Below are 21,598 nucleotides of genomic sequence, written 5' to 3'. Positions count from 1 at the left end.
TGCGGATTGGCAAAAATCCCGAACCTCGGGATTTATCATCCGTTTCTTTATGTACAAGCCGAATTTTGGGCTGAAAATTTCCTGACATAACATGATTATTGCGTGTACATCTGTAAAACATCCAGTACTGTCTATGCGGATTGATTGCACGCACCTAATTAGGCCCAGCTTGATTTCTCGTTTTGAGCCTCAATACACTGTAAACTATACCCTTATAGAAAAAACTGGTTGGGTCTTACATACGTGGTTGTTACGCCGTTTTGGGCTGTAACTTTTACACTGGTTTTATAGATTACGGGCCTGTTTGGGACTGATTCAATTCATCAAAATCAGCTTCACTTCATCAAATTCACTTTGAAGCAGTTTCATACAGAAGCTATAGCATTATTAAGAGAATGTTTGGCTTCCATCTAGCTCCAGCTTCAAAAATAGAAAATCTAATGGAAACAATCTATTTGATTGGTTAAGGGGAAATAAACGAAGGGGTATCCACTTACTGGTGGCAGTGGTGGGTAATTTCCCCCCAACTCTAGCTTCTAGAGTTTTTTGAAGCACCCTCTTAGAAGCTTCATAAAAACTTTGAAGTTCTATCCCAGATTCTAGTTTTTTTAGGGAGCAGCATATCGTGGAGCTATCCCGTTTGGTTTGTCTTTTCTGAAGCACATCTGAGTTTTAAGAAGCAGAGCAGTCCCAAACAGTCCCTACATTTAGTTCCCCCCACCCCCTTCCTCACTCCTCGCGGCGAGGTCTTGGAGTTGGAATAAGGAGGAGCTTCTCCTTACGGCGGATCGACAAGCTGAACACCTCAGTCATGTCGACCGCCTTCGTCCACGCCGGCAGCTCCCAGTCGAAATGGTACACGAGGTTCGCCAGCATCATCTCCACCGCAGAGTTCGCGAAGTTTATGCCGGGGCAGATCCTCCGCCCGGACCCGAACGGCAGAAACTCGAAGTCCTTCCCCTTGCTGTCGACCGCCGCCGCGCTGCCCCCGTGTAGGAACCTCTCCGGCGCGAACTCGTCCGGCGCCTCCCAGGACGCGGGGTCCCTCGCGAGGGCCCACGCGTTGACCATGAGCCGCGTCCCGGCAGGGATCGCGTAGCCGTCGACCTCGCAGTCAGCGATCGAGAGGTAGGGGAGGAGCAGCGGCACCGGCGGGTGCAGCCTGAGCGTCTCCTTCACGGTGGCCCTCAGGTAGGGCATGTCTCCGAGCTCCTCCTCTCTGACCACGTCTTGTTGTGATTCTCCTTCGTCGTCCTTGCCTACGGCCGCCGCCGGCGCACGCCTCCTCCTCACCTCAGCTTGCAGCTTGGCCATGACGTGCCGGTGGTTCATCAGCTCTGACATCGCGAACTCCAGCACCAGATATGTCGTCTCTGTCCCCGCTTCAAACATGTCCTGTTAATTACCATACCAATAAATTGCCGCTGGAATGGATTAATTTGCCAGTTTTGCTGAAGTATCAGAGTAGTAATTACTGTATTTACTAGTAAGATCGCCTTGACGTTGTCGGTCGTAAGGCCGTACTCTTCCTGCTGAGCGAGCAAGACGTGTATGAAGTCTGCGCTGGCATCGTCCTGCTCGCGCTGGCGCCCGTGCTCGTCGATGAGCTTGTCCAGCAGCTCGTCCCATCTCTTGCGGACCCTCCTAGCCCTGGGGCACACCACCATGCCGGTGAACACGTCTGCCACTGCCAAGCTCGGGAAGTAGTCCTCGACGTTGAACCCTCCCAGCAGCGACATGTTGATGTCGATCAGCTGGCGGAGCAGCTTGTTCCTGCCATCGTCGCGGTGGTTTCTCCCGAGCACCGCCCGGCACACCACGTCGTTCGCGTACGAGCCCAGGAGCTCGCTCATGTCCACCGGTACCGCGGTCGCCGCCGCGGCGCGAATCTTGGCCACGGCTATGCGCGCCTCCTCCTCGCGGTCGTGGCGGAACGAGTTCACCTTCCTGGCGCTGAGCATGTGCGTGGTGACCACCTTCCTGGCCTGTCTCCAGGGCTCGCCATAGGGCGCGAACGCGACGTCAGTCCGCTTGTAGAAGATGATGTCGGCGACGGCAGAGTGCGACCTTGATGCCAGCGCGTGGTCGTGCGTGCGCAGGACGGCCGCGGCCGCGCGCGGCGAGGACACGACCACCGTGTTCACCGCGCCAAGACGGAGGAGCATGAGGTCCCGGCCGTGCTTATTGGCGAGATCGCGGAAGGAGACATGCGGGAGGGGGCCGACGAGGTGGAGGTGCCCGATCACAGGGAGCGCGCGGGGAGGGGAAAGTGGGAGCGGCAGGTTCAGCCGCTGCATGCTTCTCCGGCTCCATCTGTTCACACGGACGAGCAGTAGAACGAGTGGGACGAGGAACAGAAGAAGCAATGCTTGGGCAGATGTGGCTACGCCATGGATTGCTGCTTCACCAGCCATTGATCCAATCCAAGGCAGATATAATCCTGATGATGCTATGCCTCTTTATATAAGCACCGCTATGCGTGTCTTTCGGTTTGGAGGTGCCACACCGTTCTTGCCGTGCGGACGTGCGGTGGATCGCTTTGCATGCCAACCTCTGATTTCTCAGAAAATATCTGGTCGAATGTGTGACCAGCGAAATCGATTGATCGAGGTTCTCAAAAAATGAGGATAATATATAGCAGAATTCTTCCGTTCCCAGATGTTAGATTGTTTCAATATATAAGTGCATTGCCCATATTCCTTCAGAATTTTGAATGGACTAACTAGCGCATGTAATTCTATATGCAGGAGAGCCAATAAATTCTGGCTCCAAGACTAACTGAAACAATTTAAAAAAGTTAAAGCTCACTTTCTGTCTTAGGTGTTTGAAGTGTTCATGGGCAGCCCACCCCAAGAACCCAACATCTTAGCCGGGCTTTGGCTCGACCTTTCCTGCCTGAAGCCCAGCACGAAAGCCCGAACGAAGCTAAAAATAAGGTTTAAGCAATTATTTTAGTTTTAAAAAAGGTAATTTAAATATGACAAAAATAATTATTTAAAAATTTAAAAATGCGATGTTCATATGTTCCATGTCGATCCAGGCCTAGGCTTAGGATTTCCACTCTAGGCCTTGTCAAGCTCGACCTGAAACCCGGCCCGGCCCAGGGCATAAGGCTTAAGTATAAGTGCATTGCCCATATTTCTCGTTTGGCTCAAATGTGGAAAATGCAATTCCACACATACACAAACTTCACGGTCACATTACACCTTTTCATTCCATCTTAAGACTGGTGATTTTATTTCTTATCACTTAACACCCCCCAACTATAGCCGCTTTCATCATAAGACCCCTCTTATTTTGAGGAGCACACATTAAGCGTCTTTCATATGTCATTCTATTCCACATCCTCTATGTGGAAATGCCCTACGGTGATTTTGTTCACCACAAGTAATCTCAGCCAAAATAAAGTTTGTACCATAGTTTTCTTATTTAATTTCATAGATACAAAAAAATCATGGACACTTAGAAGAAAAGTTCTTTTACATTTTACTTGGAAATAGTCATCCATATTTTGAACAATATTGACAAATAATAATGAATATTACTATTTATTTCATGAAAAAAATCAAGACCACATAGAAGATGAAGTAAATTTCACCATTCATTTTTTCCACGCTTCACCATCAATGTAATGAAAGCAGGTACGTAGAAAAACTTGACAAATATCCACCATATTATTTTAATTCATTATACCGTATAAGTCCATTATCAATGAGTGAAGAATTATGATCATCTATTTTTTTCATGCTTCAGCATCAAAATCATGTAAGTAGACAAATCGAATAACCTCAACAAAAATTCACTGCATTTTACTATTCCGTGGTATAAAAAGATCGTGAACATGTAAAAACTGGAGTAATTGCCACCATTCACTTTTTCCGTGCTTCAACATCAAGATCGTAAAGATGGACAAAATCAAACAATCTTGGGTAGCCTTCACCACATTCTTTCTATTGATATCACCATAAAGGATCATGAACACGTGAAAATGAAGGAATTCCGTCCATTTCCCCATGCTTTATCATCGAAATCGGCTAAACATGGAGAAATCGAACAATGTTTACGATGTTTCATTCCTTGAACGAACAAATTCTACATGAAATTTCTCTAGTTCCTACCAGTGTAAAAATAGAAAGAAGAATGAGGAGACCACCATGAATAGAAACATAAACTGGGTTCCTAAAGTATTTTGCCCTCTCGGAGCATCACAGGTTTCTTTCCAAACACTATGCCAAATCACGAGATATCATGGAACCATAACCAAGTGGTGTCTAGATAAAAAAAAAAATATGAACTGTGGTCCATGGAATCGGATCTGTTACAAAGAAAATAGGAAAGCACACAAAAGTTTAAAGAAAATGGATAGGAGGGAGGAAATATAAACCAAATATTGTACTATGTCCAGAGGTCTATAATCACCGGATCATCTGTGGTGTGAAAAAAATAGATTGCTAATCCAAATGTAAAGAAACAAAATCAAAAGGTGGGAGCGGGGGTATTTGCACATATGCACAAAGAGAAAAAGTTGATGCATCATAAAAGTTATTGTAAACTCAAAAGTAAAGTCTTTAGCTCTCAATCGTTGAACCCAACATACATGAGATTCAGAACTATATACCATATGGATATGCTCCGCCACCCTTTTTCATATTAATTTATATACACTATGTCATTACCAAAGTTATCACATTTCAATTTTGCGCTCCAATGCCTTCCAGCGGTACGGCGCCATATAGCCCCCCCCCCCCCCCCAAAGCTTGCTTCCTGGTTTGTCTGGAGAAAATCTGTTTTTAAATAATGGAGATTTGTCTAGATGTCAGATAACTAACTTTCATCAAGATGAGAATTATCAAAGACATTTTTAAATAATGGAGATTTCTCCCGGATAGAATGTTTTTTTTCCTCCGACAGAGAGATTTCCAGAAACAACTAAAGGTATACATGACAACCTGATTCAGCTGAAAAAGTAGTACTCCCTCCGTCCCAAAATTCTTGTCTTACATTTGTCTAGAAATGAAGATATCTAAATACTAAAACGTGACTAGATACATTCATATTTAGACAAATCTAAGACAAAAATTTTGGGACAGAGAGAGTATGTTGTTGGGACAGAGAATAAAAAAGACCCCTCGAGAGTCTTGGTGATCAAATAGATTCAAACTTTGCGTATGCAAATACCGAAAAGTTTGAACATGTACCGCATGGCGTGTGGAACCGCAAATGCTGTTCTTTTTTCAGGCTTATTTTGGATTATTAGGCAGGTTAATGATTAGTTCAGTAGATAATTTATGAGTAAAACAGGGAATATCATGCACCAATCTAGCGTACTGGATAAACAGAAAAATATGCACATCAACATCACACATGAGACACAAACTACAAGTAGAGACATGAACGTATCATGATGGTGTATTGTTTGTTACTGTTGTACAAGTGACAATGTAGATGGTGATGTTGACGATGATAGAGGCGGCGGCGATGATTAGCACCGTCCGACTTAAACGGAAGATGATCCATAATGGCCAACTTGAGCAGTTATGCAGAGCGTTTTTCAAAAACATAATTTCTCTTTCGATACACGATCACAAGGACGAACAGCTCTGGAGACATGCTCTACCACATGACGATACACGTTGGCGTTTGGGATAGAGTTGACTACGGTGATTGCACAAGTTGCGAGATGAGAAAAAACCTAGGTGTCTTTTTATAACCCTAGGTGTTTTTTATATGTCTTTGGGGGCGGCTGGTAGCAGTATATATAATAGGACCAGAGGTGGTATCGTGTGCATGATCTTAAATCGACTTGAATTCTAAATCGTATATTTATCAGACAAGAAATAATTAACTTATCTATCAAGACATAAAGAAAGCAAAAAAATCTGCATTTGCAAGGCAACTGACGGGATTTTGACGGATGAATTATGCGCATGTCGTGCACACTGGTCCGGCCACGCCATGAGCGAGCACGCGAGTGGTTTCTTGTTTCTCTCGTCGGCACACCACTTAAAGTGATGGACAAAGCTCACTATATAAAAATGTCCAACACTACCTCAACTAGCGGTATGATTCTAAATTTTAGCACGACCACTTGCAATTTTCCTCATGGGGCACTTTAAGATTTCAAAAATTGTTAAAGGGTGAAGCCATTTATTTCTAACAGCTTTATTGTCTAGCCTTATGCCACTTCAGATTATCTTTATTTTGTCTAAAAAAAGATTATCTTTATTTCAAAGGCATGGTTCGTACCTGTTTCTCTGAACTTCGGACTGGATCCATTTAATAAGATAACATGATATGTGATGCAATAGATTAGGGGAAAAGTTCCACCATACACCACCAAGACAGCAATATGCGTACCGAAATGCAGCTAGCTAAGGCCTTGTTTGGTTTTAAATAAGTCACCAACTTATAAGTTAAAAAATGCAAAAAGTGACTTATTTTATCAAACAGACCCAACTTATAAGTCACCCCAACTTATAAGTCATAAGTTGCTCCACCCCAACTTAAAACTTATAAGTCATCCACTTTTGCATGAAAAGGTGACTTATAAGTCAGATGACAACCAAACAGGCGTGACTTATAAATCACTGGTTTTAAGTCACTTGACTTATAAGTCAGGTGACTTATTGAAACCAAACAGGGCCTTGCAAGGATAAAAGAAGGAAAACCGTTTCCTGGCGATATACCTGGGCTGGAGTACACCGATTACTTATGTACCGTGTACACAACTACACATGCAAAAAAGAAAATTCTTGTGCGGGAACGCATGCATTTTCTTCACAGTGAGAACGCGGAGAAGGCGCATGCGATTAATTTCGCATGAGCCCACTAATCCAAGCAGACAAGCTTGCAATGTCAGAACGACGCCGTCGCCGTTCCGTGGAGATGATCCATGGGCGGCTCGGACACCCAGAGGAGCTCCTCCAGGTACTCGGCACCCAGGTCCTCCAGCACCACCACGCCCGCCGTCGCCGGCCGTGCGTCCTCCTTCACGGCAGCGACTCGTGGCTGTTTCACAGGCTTCTTGTTGGGCGACCGCCTGCGCATGCGGTGGCGGCGCTTGAGCGCGAGCACAGGCGAGCCGACGACGGCGCCGAGCGCGAGCGCGCGGAGCGACTCCCGGACGCGCTCGACGGGGAAGTTGAGCACGGCCGCGTCGCCGCGCGCGGAGAAGGCGGCCTGGTCGTAGGCCATGGCGGCCGCCTCGGGGCTTCCGAAGGTGCCGAGCCACACGCGGGCGCCCTTCCGCGTCGAGTCCCGGATCTCGGCCGCGAACTTGCCCCACGGGCGCGTGCGCACCCCGATGAAGTCCTTGCCAATGGGCATGCCCGCGGGGGCGTGGTGACCACGGCGCTTCGGCGAGCTGCTGCTGCTGCTGCTCCCCGCTGGCACATGTGGCGCGGCATCCCCCACGCCCGTCATGTCGGAGGAGGACGGGCTTGAAGAGAGGGAGGGGTCAGAGCAGGAGGCATGGTCCGTGGACGCCAAGAGGGTGCTGAGGAAGGCCACGTCGTCCATGTCGCTCGTGTCGAAGTCCGGCGACGGCGCGGCGGCCGCGACGGCGTCGTAGCGGTGGTGGTGGTGGTGGTAGGATCCGGGAGGGAAGGTGACGGTGAAATGCTGCTCCATTGGTTGGTTGACCTGATCGACCGAGAGAGTGGAGGGGGAGAAACAACAATGGCGGCTTCCTGCTTGGTTCGGGGTTTTGCGGGGCTGGACAAGCAACAGGAAATGCGCGGGGGGTTTTATACAGCTCACCGGTGCGTCACCTACATAAACCTCCTGATTTGATCGGACTAATTTAAAAGGGCGCGGGCTACGGAGCTCAGCGATGATCTAAGCGTGACATCAAAGCGTGCCAACCAGCAGCGGGTACGAGGCAAGGCAACCAAGCCGGTGCGGTGCAGGTGCAAGTGAGAGAGACTCGCCGGACATAGTAAGCGGCAGAATTCCCCTTCGTTCGGGCTGACGTAGGGCGGCGGGATACGACGAAACACCAAGGCGTCCGCATCGCGCTTCCAGGTGTTCGGAGTAGCCCGGTCATGCCTCCCGCTACCATGTGAAGCTCACGGTGTGATTCCTTTCTATGGGTTGATGCTGTATTGGTAAGGCCCAAATAATTGTTTTGACCTTAATCGTAAACTAGAGCATAAAATGAACTCTGTTTGAAACTATTTCACGATCTGATCGTTCTGACAACATCAGAGACCGTTAATCATAAACTGTAACACAAAATGAACGACACGAGTATGTTGTCTAGAAAAAAACACTACACGCGAGTATGAAAGATACTAGTAAAGGAAGATGTATTGTATTTCTCGTAAAGCAGGAGTCAGATACAACCAATGAAAAATTGAAAATCAGACCTAATGTTTTCATCCCGAAAATCAAAACCCGGTACTCGAGGAACGCCATAAAAGTTCCAGAGTGTTGTCGCCCTCGCTTGTGAAGGTCGATACTACAAATCACTAATCCACATGCTTAAAGGCATCACGTTGCGATTGAACGGGAACATCGCCCGCAACAGATGCCCACATAACAGCATGTGAAGCATCGTCTTCATCGCATCCGAGACCATGTCTCTGCAATTATTTAACAGTATCAAGCTTGACTTTGAGCCATCAAGACCTTCTAGTTTTTCAATTGTAACCACCTTGACATTTCCCACATCTATCAACACCTTGGAATCATGGCGTAGATGCTGATGTCGACGTACCCCATGGTGTCAGCAAAAAGCGGGGTTCACGATGCGCCCCCTTGAAGCTGCATGGGTTCATGTTTCTGGACACACACGATCATATCCCATTTGATCGAGAGGTCCACGATGCCAGACACTAATCTGTGAAGACGCCATAAAAGTTCCAGAGTGTTGCCGCCCTTCCTTCCTTTTCCCATCAACGTCGGCCCACACGGGTCTACCTCCACCTACCTCGTCGTGCCTCGGGGAGCCCCCAGCTCCGAAGGGCCTACCGCCACCATGGCAGAGGCCAGTGGTAGCTGCTGCAGGGGAGACTGCAACTATTGACGGTTGGCTTTGGCGCTAGGTTTTGGCTCTTGGTGTCGCCTGCGGGCGATGTCTAAAAGCAAACTGTTCCATATCATAAAACACGAGCAAGTTGTATTAGTCTTGGAAATTGTCATTGCCACCACCGAGAGATGCTACACCTTCAAACATGTTTTCGCCCAAACCAAACGACTAAGCTGGTACAACATGGTAACTTGGTAAGAAAATCCTCTTATAAAGCCGGCCAAAAGAAAGAAAAGATAACCGAGTAGGTATGGGAATGTTATCAACTCCTACTTGAGGAAAACAATTAGGAAAAGGCACTCCGAGCACTACTGCTCGAGACTACCGACTAGGAATAAAATCACTGGTACTTAATCAGACGGCGAAATGCACTGGAGTAGTGATGTTTACCATGCGCCCGAATATCAATATGGTAATCTTCGTCGATTACCAAAAATAAGCCATTTATCGATATTATCCGTAAGTATGTGCAGATCCAGTATAGCGTCTTTTTCACTCCACAAGGATCAAGATCAAATGGAAAAAAGCACGATTGAGAGATGCTACACCTACTGATTGGAAAATAGGGAGAGGGAGGGGCCAACCCGGTGAAATCAGGGGCGGGGCATGGGAGCAGAGAATTAGAAGGAGAGGGATCCGTAACCAATGCACAATACATTCTTGGGTCTAGGATTATTGGCCACTACCACATACATCCTTAGAGAATCTCTAGTACTCTCTCCAAAAATCTTTAATACCTAAAAAATTGGTTTGAGGAATTAGACCACAACCAGCCTCCCCGCAAACCCACAACTCCTCGGCAATTTGAGCTCTCCCGCAAAACTTACCTTTCGGCTCAAATTTGAGCACAAAACACACACTCTTAAACCCCCACCTCCTCCTCTCACTTGTATTCAGAGACTCCCGCTTAGCTCCGACCCGGATATAATCCACCCCACCACTGCTTCCCTACCCTAACCCTAGCCGCTAGCCCCCATCCCCTTCCCTCCTGATTCGAGCAGACATGCTGACCTGAGGACCCGTGCTGCAGTGAGCCACCCCTGAGCCCCAGCCATGGTGCCCAATCGCCACATGGTCCCAACACAACTCTTCGCCGCCCAAATCATGGTGGAGGTGGCGGAAATGGTCAGCTCGTGTGAGGCCACCTCTGCCGTAGGGACGTTTTGTACTCCTCTTCAAAGGAGGAAGATGAGACGGGGGTGAGACACCGGAGTGTTGTGTGTCCTCCCTAGGAGGAGGCAGAGTGAGACTATGAGAGCACCACATCGCCATGGTGCAGCATGTCGTCGAGTGCGCAGACAACCTTGATGCCATCCTCACTGACCCTGATGCAGTGGCGGAGCAGTACGCCATTCATGATTTGATGGAGAACAAGCGCTAGGTCGAGGGCAATAACAAACCTTGGATATTATGGAGAGGGAAATATCATTATTATAATTTGAACACAGTACGGAAATAAATTATGTTTGTGGCATTATCTACATGCCAAACTACCAGTTTGCAAAATAAAGAAAAATGAGGCACATCCAAACTGACCTAGATTCAGAGCAACATGTTCATTCCTATGGCGAACTCTATGGCGGCCATCCATATTGTCATGGTAACAAAATATCAATGCCTTCTCTCCTTTTTTCAACGAAAAAGAGGTTAAAACCTCTTGATCACTATTATGCACATGGACATATTTATCAAATTTGATGCTAGGCAACAAGGCTAAAGTCATCAACTAGCATAGTACATTGCATGTACAATTATAGACAACCAATTAAAAAAATATGAATTTCAAACATATGAATAGGTCGACTTCTTGCGCAACTGTCATGGCCACGTCCAATAGGAAACAATAAGGACAAGCATTTTCATCATGAATGATGAGAACAACTAATGAAAGTAATCATACTAGCCAAGAGACAACATCTTCAACAAGGTAATGCCATAATTTTGTTACTGTTGAACCTGGTTCATGAAGGATCGAACAAGAGTTTTCATCACATACATGAAGGGGTGATTTGATCATCTTCTGGACTGCAGATCTTCTGATAGTGACCAAACCATTACTCCACACTAGGATGGATCGGGGCTAGTTAATGGCTGAGACCTATTTGCACCTTAGACCATCACTATGGTCGTCGGAAGGCCGGTCATCTCGTGACACGAATCTGGACACCGTCACTCCATGTCGGCATGACCTATAATGAGCATCATGTCACCGGGGCCGTTTGTTTCCCTCCACAAAAAACCCTTCTTGTGCCCCTCATATCATTATTGTCTGCCTTTGTTCGATAGATTCTTCAGCTTCTGATAGGTTATCTGACCCTTTATTTTTTTTGAAGAAAAGACACCCAAAGAGCGTCTTAGATCTGATAATTATCAAGGAAACATTAGCCAATACAATGAAAAGACAATTGGATGCAGAATGTCCAGCAAAATATTACATTGAAAATCATACTTCGCCACCAACCGAAGACTGAAATTGACACTAAACTAGAAGTATGCAACTTCTCTTTGCCATACCATGCTTTAAAAACCTCAATAGTCACTCGCTGCTTGAGACGAGATCTAGAAATCGTTGAACAAACACGATGGGAGAATTACCCCACACTGTACATCCTTGCAATCCATCACCACCAGTCCAGAGAGTTGAATAAACTGGATCAGTGCACATAACAACACGGAAGAACATGTCGACGTCGAACACCCTAACCAACCAATTGCTCTCATTGATAGAGACACCATCTGCCAGGATCCAAGGAGAGCCAACAAATATTGTGACACGAACTCTCGCAAGCCCTTCATCGACGTTGGATCAAACTTTGTTGCGGTAGGAAGAGGTCAAAGACACCTTATTCCAACAGGTTATCATCGCCGCCACCTCATTGATGGTGCGAGGGAACAAAACCTAAGCAAAAAGATGAAATGGACGAGTCCTCACTCCTCTTGCCGCCGCCGATGCCGCCAGACATGAGAGAGAGGGAAGGGGGATAGACGACGGCCTGGAGGAGACCTTTGGCAGCGGTGACTAGGATGGGAACGGAAAGAGTTTTTTTTTCCTTGACGGTTATTTGACCTGCTTTTTTTTACTGTAACCAGACTTTATTCTTCAAATGATAGCCATAACGTTTACAAGAATATGATAAATAAAGTTAGGAACCGAAGCATCCCAGAAATGAGAGGATCTAGTGCTTAAAGAGTAGTATTTTGCTAAGCTGTTGGCAGCCTCATTCGCTTCCCTAAAGCAGTAATTAAAGGAAACATTAGCAAAGTCCATCGCGAGCTGCTTACACTCCATATTATTCGCGACATCTGGACCAAGGAATACGTCCTTTGACTCGTAACCTCAACCGCAAACATGCAATTTTGACTCCACCCACGACAATCTATTGCATCCAATATTTGGTGCAAGAACAAAGCCAGCTTCTGATTGCAGTTATCTCGGGCCAGTCCACATTGCTCACATGGGGAAGGAACCACGTAGCAGCCGCCATAGAATTAGGAGCGCGGTCATCTTGAGCAACAGCCCCACGGTTATCTGACCCGTTGAATAGCCGTTGAGACTACGAACTGCTGGTCAAAAACGAGACTACAGAGTGATGGTCAAACCGGTAATAAGACTGCTGGACCTGTTAATTAGCCGACTAGCCGTAGAGACCCGGTGTGGAGGTTTGTAACCAGGGCTTGGTTGACCGAAGATTAGCAAGATGCCAATGCTGTCCTGAACGTTGAACATCGTTAAACCTGGTTCAGGTCAAACGTTAAACCAGCTGGAAAGACTCTGCTGGTCACGAGACTTCCTTACAATGTTAACCAATTCAGCGCTAGTTAATGGACTGTTATCTTGCGGAGCTTGTATCAACACTAATTATGTGCAATATAACATGTACTATAGTACGAGCGAACTATGTTATGCAAATGAACGCTAGAGGTAATTTGGTTCAGATAAGTTTAGGATGTGTTTGTTAAAGAACAAAGTGGAACGGAATGTCATGGTCTCATTTCATCGGAACGGATCCGTTCCGCTCCTGCAAATGCCGATCGCCTAAAAAGCAGAACACACAAGCACGCCACTATCTGTTTCATCAGTCTCATCCTTTTGTTTTCCTGAGTTGGATCAGGATTTCAGGAGGGTGGTTATGCCTTTTGGCATATTCATCTGAGCTATCCAAATATCGTTTTCTCTAGTTCCTCTCCTTAGTGTTAATAACAAATTTTTGGTCGTTATGCCGGTCAGGCAAAAGACAAAAGGAAGAGTGCGAGTATACGACAGCCAGGGGCTTTCCTGCCTCCTTCATTGCCTGCTCATCAAGTGATCGTCACTTCCATTTACTGCATTTTTTAGTCCCCCGTCTCTTTGATTGGCCTGCCTTGTCTTTTCCGGTTAAAGTTGTCCGCAAGTCCGAATCTAGTGCGCGCAATCGGTCGCATAATATATACTCCATGAACTAGCAAGTACTACTATCCCTGCTTTGATCCTTTCTTTTCAGCCAATCAGTGCTCATTTTGAATTCCAATCCCCGGAACTTCTATAACTCATATCATTGATCAATATTTCAAGGTACATGTACAAATGCATTAGAGGTAACCAAGTCATGATAGTTTTTTTTTCTCATAAATAAACTAGGCAGTACATGGACAAGCCAGGCAGCATAAACATTGACAAGAGGATTTGTTTAGATTATCATGACAAAAGCCTCTCCCGGGCTCGGCGAAGCACGAACCGCAGGTAGGTAGCTGCTTCCTCGTTCTCGTCCTGTGCAAATAAACAAATGCACCCAACTAAACAGCCGCAGCCAGGGAGATTAGCGTTCAGCCTACATGGACTACCTGCTACTTATAAACAACTAACGGTCCTCCGTATGCTATCCATTTATGTTGCTATCGTTGTTGAGTGATGTAGTGTTGCGCCTACATCACCATCCAAGAGTTGCGGCCGGCTGGAAGGTTCGTAGCAGAGATGCTTCATACAGTGTTATCAAGTGTAGGCTTGTAGCCCTTCCTTCAAAGACATACTACCTATGACACTCAAAGCTACTTTTTTCACTCAAAAAAAAGGTTATGCTATTTTTCTTTTCGAGCAACCGGCATGAGCTCCGTCTTTCCATTTAGAAGAAGAGTTTTGACAGATTTATAAGGGAAATCGATCGAAAACCAATAGTTTTGGCTACTAGAATATGAAACCTGCAGTCTTAGAGTTGACGGTAATTAAATCTACATCGGTAGGAGCATTTCTAAAGCAATATGAAAGTCTTGTTGGAAGCCATGAACAATTATGTACTTATTACTCCGCCTTCAAATCTAAAGCATTATATCGGGGGAAGTTGTGTACAAACTAAACATAAAAGACTAGATCACATGTCGACCCGACAGATATACGAATATACTTTTTTGCAGGTACTTCACAGAGCTGCGGCATTGATCCGTATATGGTCATTACTCATTTCTGCGAAAACCAGGGAGCCTTTGGTTACTGCGTTTACCCGATGGGAGATGGTAGCGCGGGATATCTTCAACCGGTTTGGATGGCCGTCCAGTAATAGGATAGATGGTTAGGCATCTATGCCTGTTTTGCCGGTTGTGACACTTTTTGCTTTACTTTTACTTCTTTACTGCTATGTCAGAGACTATGTTGAACCGAGATCCGTTTGTTTATTCTAATAAAGTGGTCGTATGCATCGTATTGATGCGGAAGCCGGAGGCAACCATCCTTTTTAAATAGAAAAACATGTCGACCCGCTTCCTCACACCAACACCAATGACGAGTTTGTACACCGGCGATGCGGTTATCGGTGTCGGCTCTCCCTCCTTAACTGCCTTACATCGATTCCGGATCCAAGGAAATGGTGTAACGCACGAGGGAGCCGCTATAGGTCACCTTTAGCGATTCGCAATGACAATGTCGCTCACCGAAGCCCGGATATAGGTTAGGCTTAGTGCGCAGGCGTGCCTATTGTTCTAGAGGGCGCGTGGGACTGTTCAGATGGGGTGCTGGAGAAAATATTTTAATGTGTATAAAGAAAATATTTTTCATGCACACAAAAAATATACAATGTTCATGATAAAAATTGATCGTATAATAAAAATGTTAATCAAACATTTAAAAATGTTAAATATGCGTAGATATTGTACTTGCAAAAAATTAGATGTGCATGAAAAAATGTTGACCTTGTATTGATATCGTGTATAAACAATGTATTTAAAAAATATGTATAAACAATATATTGATATCAAATATTTTTAAAAGTAACCATGTATAAAAAAAAGGTTTGTGATGTATACAAAAAATACTGAATGCGTGCCAAAAAAAATTAACATGTGATAAACAAAGCTGAAACTGGTGAAAATTGACAAATAAATAAAAAACCGAAGAAACCTAATAATACCATATAAAAACATATAAAAATAAAAGAAATCCAATGCAAAAGAATGGATACAGAAAAAACAAGAAAGAAACAAAGTAAAACAAGGAAACTGACAAAAACTAATAAATAAAGAAAAAATCAGTGAAATAGTGGAAAAAAATAGGAAACACGATCAACAAAAGAAGAAAAATAGAAAAACAGAGAACACTGAAAAAAAATAAGGCGAAGCGGACAGGAGAAGCCAACCCACGGAGATCCTAGCCAACGCTGCAGGCGCCCGGTAACAGTCCAACGCCTACAGCGCCGCAGACATGGGCCGCCCAATAGCACGCGAGTTGTCTGGCATTTTTTTGTTCTATATTTTTCTGTTGATCTACTAGTAAACAAAAACCGCCAAATTTTCAATTTTTTGAAATATAAAAATATGAAATAATATTTTTTTACAGATTTAAATAAAAAGGTTCATCCATTTAAAAAACATTCCTAACGTTAAAAAGTGTTCATAAATTTTGAAAAAAACTTTATCAATTTGAAAAAAAGTTCATTGAAATTGAAAAAAATTTATCCAATTTGGAAAAAGTTCACTAAATTTGTAAAAAGTTTGTTAAATTTTTAAAAAGTTCGTAGAAAATAAAAAAGTTAATATATTTAAAAAAAAGTTCATTGGACTGAAAGCAAAGTTAATAAACCTTAAAAATTCATAAATTTTGAAAATAATTCATACAGTTTCAAAAATAAGTGGATCAATTTTCAAAAATGTTCATCAGTATGCAAAAAAGATCATAGAGTTTAATATTCTGTCAAACGTTCATCATTTCCACAGAAAAGTTCATCCATTTAGAAGATGTTTGTCAAAATTAAAAAAAATCATCACTATTGAAAAATATTTCTAGAATTAACAAAAAATAAATCATCACCCAACGTCTACATGGGCCAGCCCATGTAGATCAATTAAGAAAATGCATGTTAACTTACGCTTGTGGCGGAAAATAGGAAATGCCATCCACACAGTTAGGCCATGTACAACGCTGTACAATCATAACAACAAGGATTTTAAATGAGGTGGAGAAGAGATAACACCATAAAAGGAATTCGGTAAATCTGTGGACGGTCGATTAGCCTAAAGTCGTTGTCGATCGACAGCTATTTTATCATTGTACGGGTGTTCGTCGCCAATATTTGATCCCTAAATAAAAATCATGCTCCAACCGTCTTCTTTTGAAAGGACACCCTCATTGTAGAATCTATCTACAGATCTATCCTCACATGACATGGAGGCCTATAATAGACAGGTGTCGTCTAATCGAATGTACATGTCCTTACCACCAGTGAGCGAACAATGTACGTAAATGGGCCGGCCATACAACATCTTGCGGGGAAAAGCTTTGGACTAGACGCTAGTAGGTAGTCTTGTTATAAGCGAGATATAGTTTTCGTGGGTGCTTATTTCTTGAGTGCAACTAGTTGGTGAGCATTTCTTCGGAATCTTCTCAACAATCATTTCCGGACGTGGTCATATGATGTGTTTTAAGTCGTCGTCATGTGTCATGCTTTGGGTGTTTCTTTTGGATTTTGTTTCTAATTTTTTGCCACTCATATTTGGCTTTTAGGTGGGTTTTTTCGGCTTATTGGTGTTACAATTTTCCATCGATCTGTCTTCGCTTTGTAACAAACAAAAAACAAAAAAAAATGCATGAAAAAACACATTTTCTTTTTTTTCTCAAAAAACACGTTTTTTCTTCCACGACAGGGACGACATGTTATATATTTTTTTTCCTTTTCTCGCGAGGCACGATTTTACTTTCATGAGAGTCTCAATCGTGCTACTTGAAAATGAAAATAAAACGCATTTTTTTCACGAGAGGCACGGTTTTGTTTTCATGTTTTAGTTTTCTTTCTCTCACGAGCGGCATAGTTTTGCTTATGTGGGGTTTGATCCCGTGAGAGGCACGGTCGTGCCTTTTAGAAATGAAAAAAAAACATTTTTTTTTGTTTTTTGTTCCGTGAGCGATACGGTTTTCCTTTCACGAGAGACGCGAATTTGCTTTCGAGAGAGGCGCGGTTGTGCCTCTAAGAAACGAAAAAAACGTGTTTTTTTGTTTTTTTTTCTTTCATGACAGGCACAGTTTTACTTTCACAAGAGGCACGAATTTGCTTTCGCAAGATGCACGGGCGTGCTTCTCGAAAATGAAAAAATGTGTTTTCTCGTTTCACGAGAGGTATGATTTTTTCGTTATGTCTTTTCATGAATTGTTTTGTCAAAAACCTATCAATATGGATCTAGTTTTGAAGATTTTGACGTGAGGAATCCAACGATGAAAAAGACTCGAGACTTGCAAGCATGATGTAAGAGATAAAATGTTATAAAAATAGTGAATCTATGAAAAAAGGAAAAACTTCCATATTGTGACAAGTGACACACATTCAACTTGTTACAATCTGAGAAGGTAGAAGTTAAATTTAAAAAAAATACTCCTCAATGAGTGATTTCATTAATTTTTATCCTCTCCTGAAGGTTTTCCGCATTGACTTATTACTGGGCTGACCAAATATGGGCTCCTTCAAGTGCGGTTTTAAGTCATACTTACTTTTCTTGAGATTTTTTTGTTTCCCTTATTTCTGAAGTTGTTTTCATCAATTTTTCTTTGTTTAACCCTTTCTTTTTCTATCAGCTATTTTCTTTTGGTTTTCTGTTTTCTATGTTTCCTTTTCGGTTCTTTTATTTTTTATTTTACTTCAACACATGTCTACCTTTTGACCGTTAGCTACATTAAAACATATTATACCATGTCCTTTTTATTTAAAATTGTATTTGTAGTTACTGCTGTTTTGCTAGTCTATCTCCAATAATTTACTTTCGTTGACTGCGCCCTATGAGAATTATTGAATCGATAGCAATAAGTCATGTTTGAAGAGGTTCAATTATGGAATGCCTGAAAGTTATACCTGGAGTAGGAGATTCTATTAAGCAATATTCGAAAGCTATAGTTTTGCCTTTTCCATTAAGGGCTTGTTCGGTTAATCCCCACCACAAGGGGATTGGAGAGGATTGGAGGGGATTGAGGTGGATTTTGATTTATAGGGGATTTAATCCTCCCCAATCCACTCCAATCTTCTTCAAATCCGTTGCAACCGAACGTGGCCTAATAGGTTTAGCCAAAGCATTTACAAGACAACCCAAGTAAATTCTTAACGAAACTTAAGGTGTTCAAAATCACTAATTGAAGAGTACTCCTTTCAAAATCACTTCCATCTCTTCAGGTTGGGACAAATGGCGTACTGTATGTCTGTCACTTATCACAACATGGGAGTTTTTTTTTGCAGATCCGTTATTTTTGAAATGTTTTATCTTTTAAAGCATGCATTCAAATCTTGAATCGTTTTCACCGTTGGATTCTTCGCGTCGAGATCTTTAAAACTAGATTCCATGTTGATAGGTTTTGACGATTTTTTTCACGAAAAGAACATATGAAAAACTATGCCTTTTACAGAAGAAAAAAAAACACTCGTTTCCGGGAGGTGCGGGCATGCCTCTCGCGTAAATAAAACCGTACCTCTGATAAAAAAACAGAACATGTTTATTTTATTTTCAAGAGGCACGACCGTACCTTTCGCGAAAGCGAAAGCGTTCCTCTCGCAAATAAAAATCCAAAGAACATGTCTTTTTTTTTCCGAGAAGCTCGCGAAAATAAATGCATGCCTCTCGCGGAAGCAATACGTTGCCTCTCATGAAAAAAAACGCGAATATTTCCATTTCCGAGAGGCACAATCCTGCTTCTCACGGAAACAAATCCGTACCTCTCGCAAAAAAAATGTATTTTTTCGTGCATTATTTTTCATCCAAGATCGATAGAACACCAAAAGAATAGCTAAAAGGCCAAAAGCACGTGCTAAGAACTTAAAAAAATTAAAATACGTGACGGTGTCAGAAAATGCGTTAAAGGACTGCGCCTAAGATTGATTGTTGGAAGGCGCCGGTTCGGCTCAGGGGTCGGGGCACCGCGTCACAGGGGTGGTGGACTCCGGTTCTCGAAATACACAGCCTCCCAGAGAAGCGACGCCGGGCTCATCAGATCACATGGGCTATCATGTTCGTACGTTGCCGTTTGCGCCGTCGGCATGGCGAATACGGGTGTTGGCGCCTCCCGTGCCACGCCGCGCGGCCAACGCAACACTGCATCGGTTCATCCCCTTCTGGAGCCGGAGAAGAACCGCCACCAGCCTGGGCAGGTGAATAAATCAACCTCGGTTGTCGGTTCCTGCGCTTTGCGTTGCGTGTCAGGGTGACGCCGCGCCTAGTAGGAGGAGCTCGCGCGTGCGTGGACACACGCCCAGCAGCACGTGTTGCTCCACAAGTCTATCGTGTCGTTTGTTCGGCTGCCATGCATGCGTTTCGTTGCTTCTTGTGGCATTGCCCCTCTCGTGAAGTGGAAGCTCGCGTCGCGTCCCGGACCTCGATCGGATTCGTCGGGATAAGCCAGCCAGCCATGCCTATGCGCCGTGGACTCATCGAGCAGCCTGGTGTGTGGCGTCGATGCAGCAAGTAGAAACACTCGAACACCAGCACCCGTCTAGAAGCGTTTACTTTTTTTTTAGGGGTGAAAACTGCTTTATTGATCACTAATACGAATTACAGGAATAATATTAGTATCAAAGGGTTCGAGTAGCCACACATGGCATCCCTTCCCAAAATGCAAAGCATATCTAGCTAAGTGGTGCGCTTCCATGTTGGATAACCTTCCTTCATGGGTAAACAAAATGTGTTGAAAGTCACTATTGCCATCCAATATTTCCTTGATGATAGGGCCAGTTACTCCTTCAGATCTAGAGTTGATATCTTGAATAGCATTCAGGCAATCAGAAGCCACTGTAATCTTCTGCAATAGTAAGTCTCGGCCCAAAGCTTGAGCTCCGCGGCATGCAAGGGTTTCCAGAATTAGAGGATCAGTTAAACCATGGAAGCCAACTGCTGATGAGCCTAGATAAGCTCCCTGCTCGTCCCTGCAAACTGCACTAATCGCTCTTATGGGAGGAGCTTTGCAGACTGCGCCGTCGACATTGATCTTTGTCCAACCCGCAGGGGGCTTGATCCATCGCCGAGTATTGGAGTGCACTGGTGTAGGGGCTGATCTTGATGATGGCTTGTTCAGTTCCAAATCTGTTAAATAGCGGTTGACAAAGGCTAGTGTAGCTCCTGGGCTTTGGTGTTCTCCTTCATGAATTAACTTATGACGGGCGTACCAGATTGCCCAGAGTGTTACCGTGATCTTGGTCATCTCGGTCTCAGACATTGATGAGCGCATGGAGAATAGCCAAGACTTTGCGTCTGGTTCCGCAGTCGCCAACATGTGCTCTACTAACTCTGGATTATGCAGTACCCAGACACAGCGCGCCATGGTGCATGTAAGCAGGGAGTGGATCCAAGAGTCCTCTGCCCCGCACACCGCACATGCCCGGGTAGGTGCCATATTGCGGTGGTGTCGAACATCTGCTGTGGGTAGAGAAGTCTGGGCCAATCTCCATAAAAAAATCTTGATTTTGGAAGGGACCTGGATCCACCACAACTCATCCCAGCATTTCCTCTCTCTGGTGACATCCGCCGGGCCGCCATTGCCTGCGAGCCAAGCTTCCCTTCGGAGCTTAGTAGTGATGAGCATGCGATAACAAGACCTGACAGTAAACACCCCTTTCTTCTCCTGTGACCATGACCAGTAATCTTCATAGTGTCGGGTGCTAAGAGGGATGTTGAGAATCACGTCCGCATCAATCGGTAGAAAAGTTGAGGTGATCAGATCCCGGTTCCACCTGGCTGATGTGTGATCAATGAGCTCGGCAACCATGGTGGGACGTTGGGCCGTGAGACATGCAATAGGGCGCATGGAAGCAACTTTCGGGAGCCAGTTGTGGTTCCATATCTCTGTGGTTGAGCCGTCCCCGATCCGTTTGATCAGTCCTAACCTGAGAATCTCCTTCCCCTCGATGATTGCTCGTCATATTTGTGACGGGTTATTCCCGAGCTGAGAATCCAGGAAGCAAGTAGAGGGATAGTATCATGCCTTTAGGATCCTGCCACTTAAGGATTCCGGAGCCTTGAGCAGACGCCAAGCTTGTCGAGCAAGTAAAGCTAGGTTAAAAAGTTCAGTATCTTTAAAGCCCAATCCACCTTCATACTTAGGTCGTGTCATCACCTTCCACAATACCCAGCTGGTCTTCC

The 21,598-nt window shown here is 44.4% G+C and overlaps 2 protein-coding genes across 2 annotated transcripts; both read right to left on the bottom strand.

The window, feature by feature from the left end:
- Positions 1–713: 713 nt before the first annotated feature.
- Positions 714–2,498, bottom strand: LOC123430789 (indolin-2-one monooxygenase-like). The gene is made up of 2 exons (XM_045114627.1): positions 1,485–2,498; positions 714–1,395 (listed from the first exon to the last, which is right to left on the bottom strand). The coding sequence occupies exons 1-2, from the start codon at positions 2,412–2,414 to the stop codon at positions 730–732; spliced, it is 1,596 nt and encodes a 531-aa protein (XP_044970562.1). The 5' UTR covers positions 2,415–2,498; the 3' UTR covers positions 714–729.
- A 4,194-nt stretch (positions 2,499–6,692) lies between these two features.
- LOC123428754 (ethylene-responsive transcription factor 1B-like) lies at positions 6,693–7,629 on the bottom strand. The gene has a single exon (XM_045112912.1). The coding sequence runs from the start codon at positions 7,627–7,629 to the stop codon at positions 6,856–6,858; it is 774 nt and encodes a 257-aa protein (XP_044968847.1). The 3' UTR covers positions 6,693–6,855.
- Between the last annotated feature and the right edge of the window lie 13,969 nt (positions 7,630–21,598).

Source organism: Hordeum vulgare, chromosome 2H, assembly GCF_904849725.1.
Source record: "Hordeum vulgare subsp. vulgare chromosome 2H, MorexV3_pseudomolecules_assembly, whole genome shotgun sequence".
Lineage (NCBI taxonomy): Eukaryota > Viridiplantae > Streptophyta > Magnoliopsida > Poales > Poaceae > Hordeum > Hordeum vulgare.
This window is presented reverse-complemented; position numbering and strand designations above follow the sequence as displayed.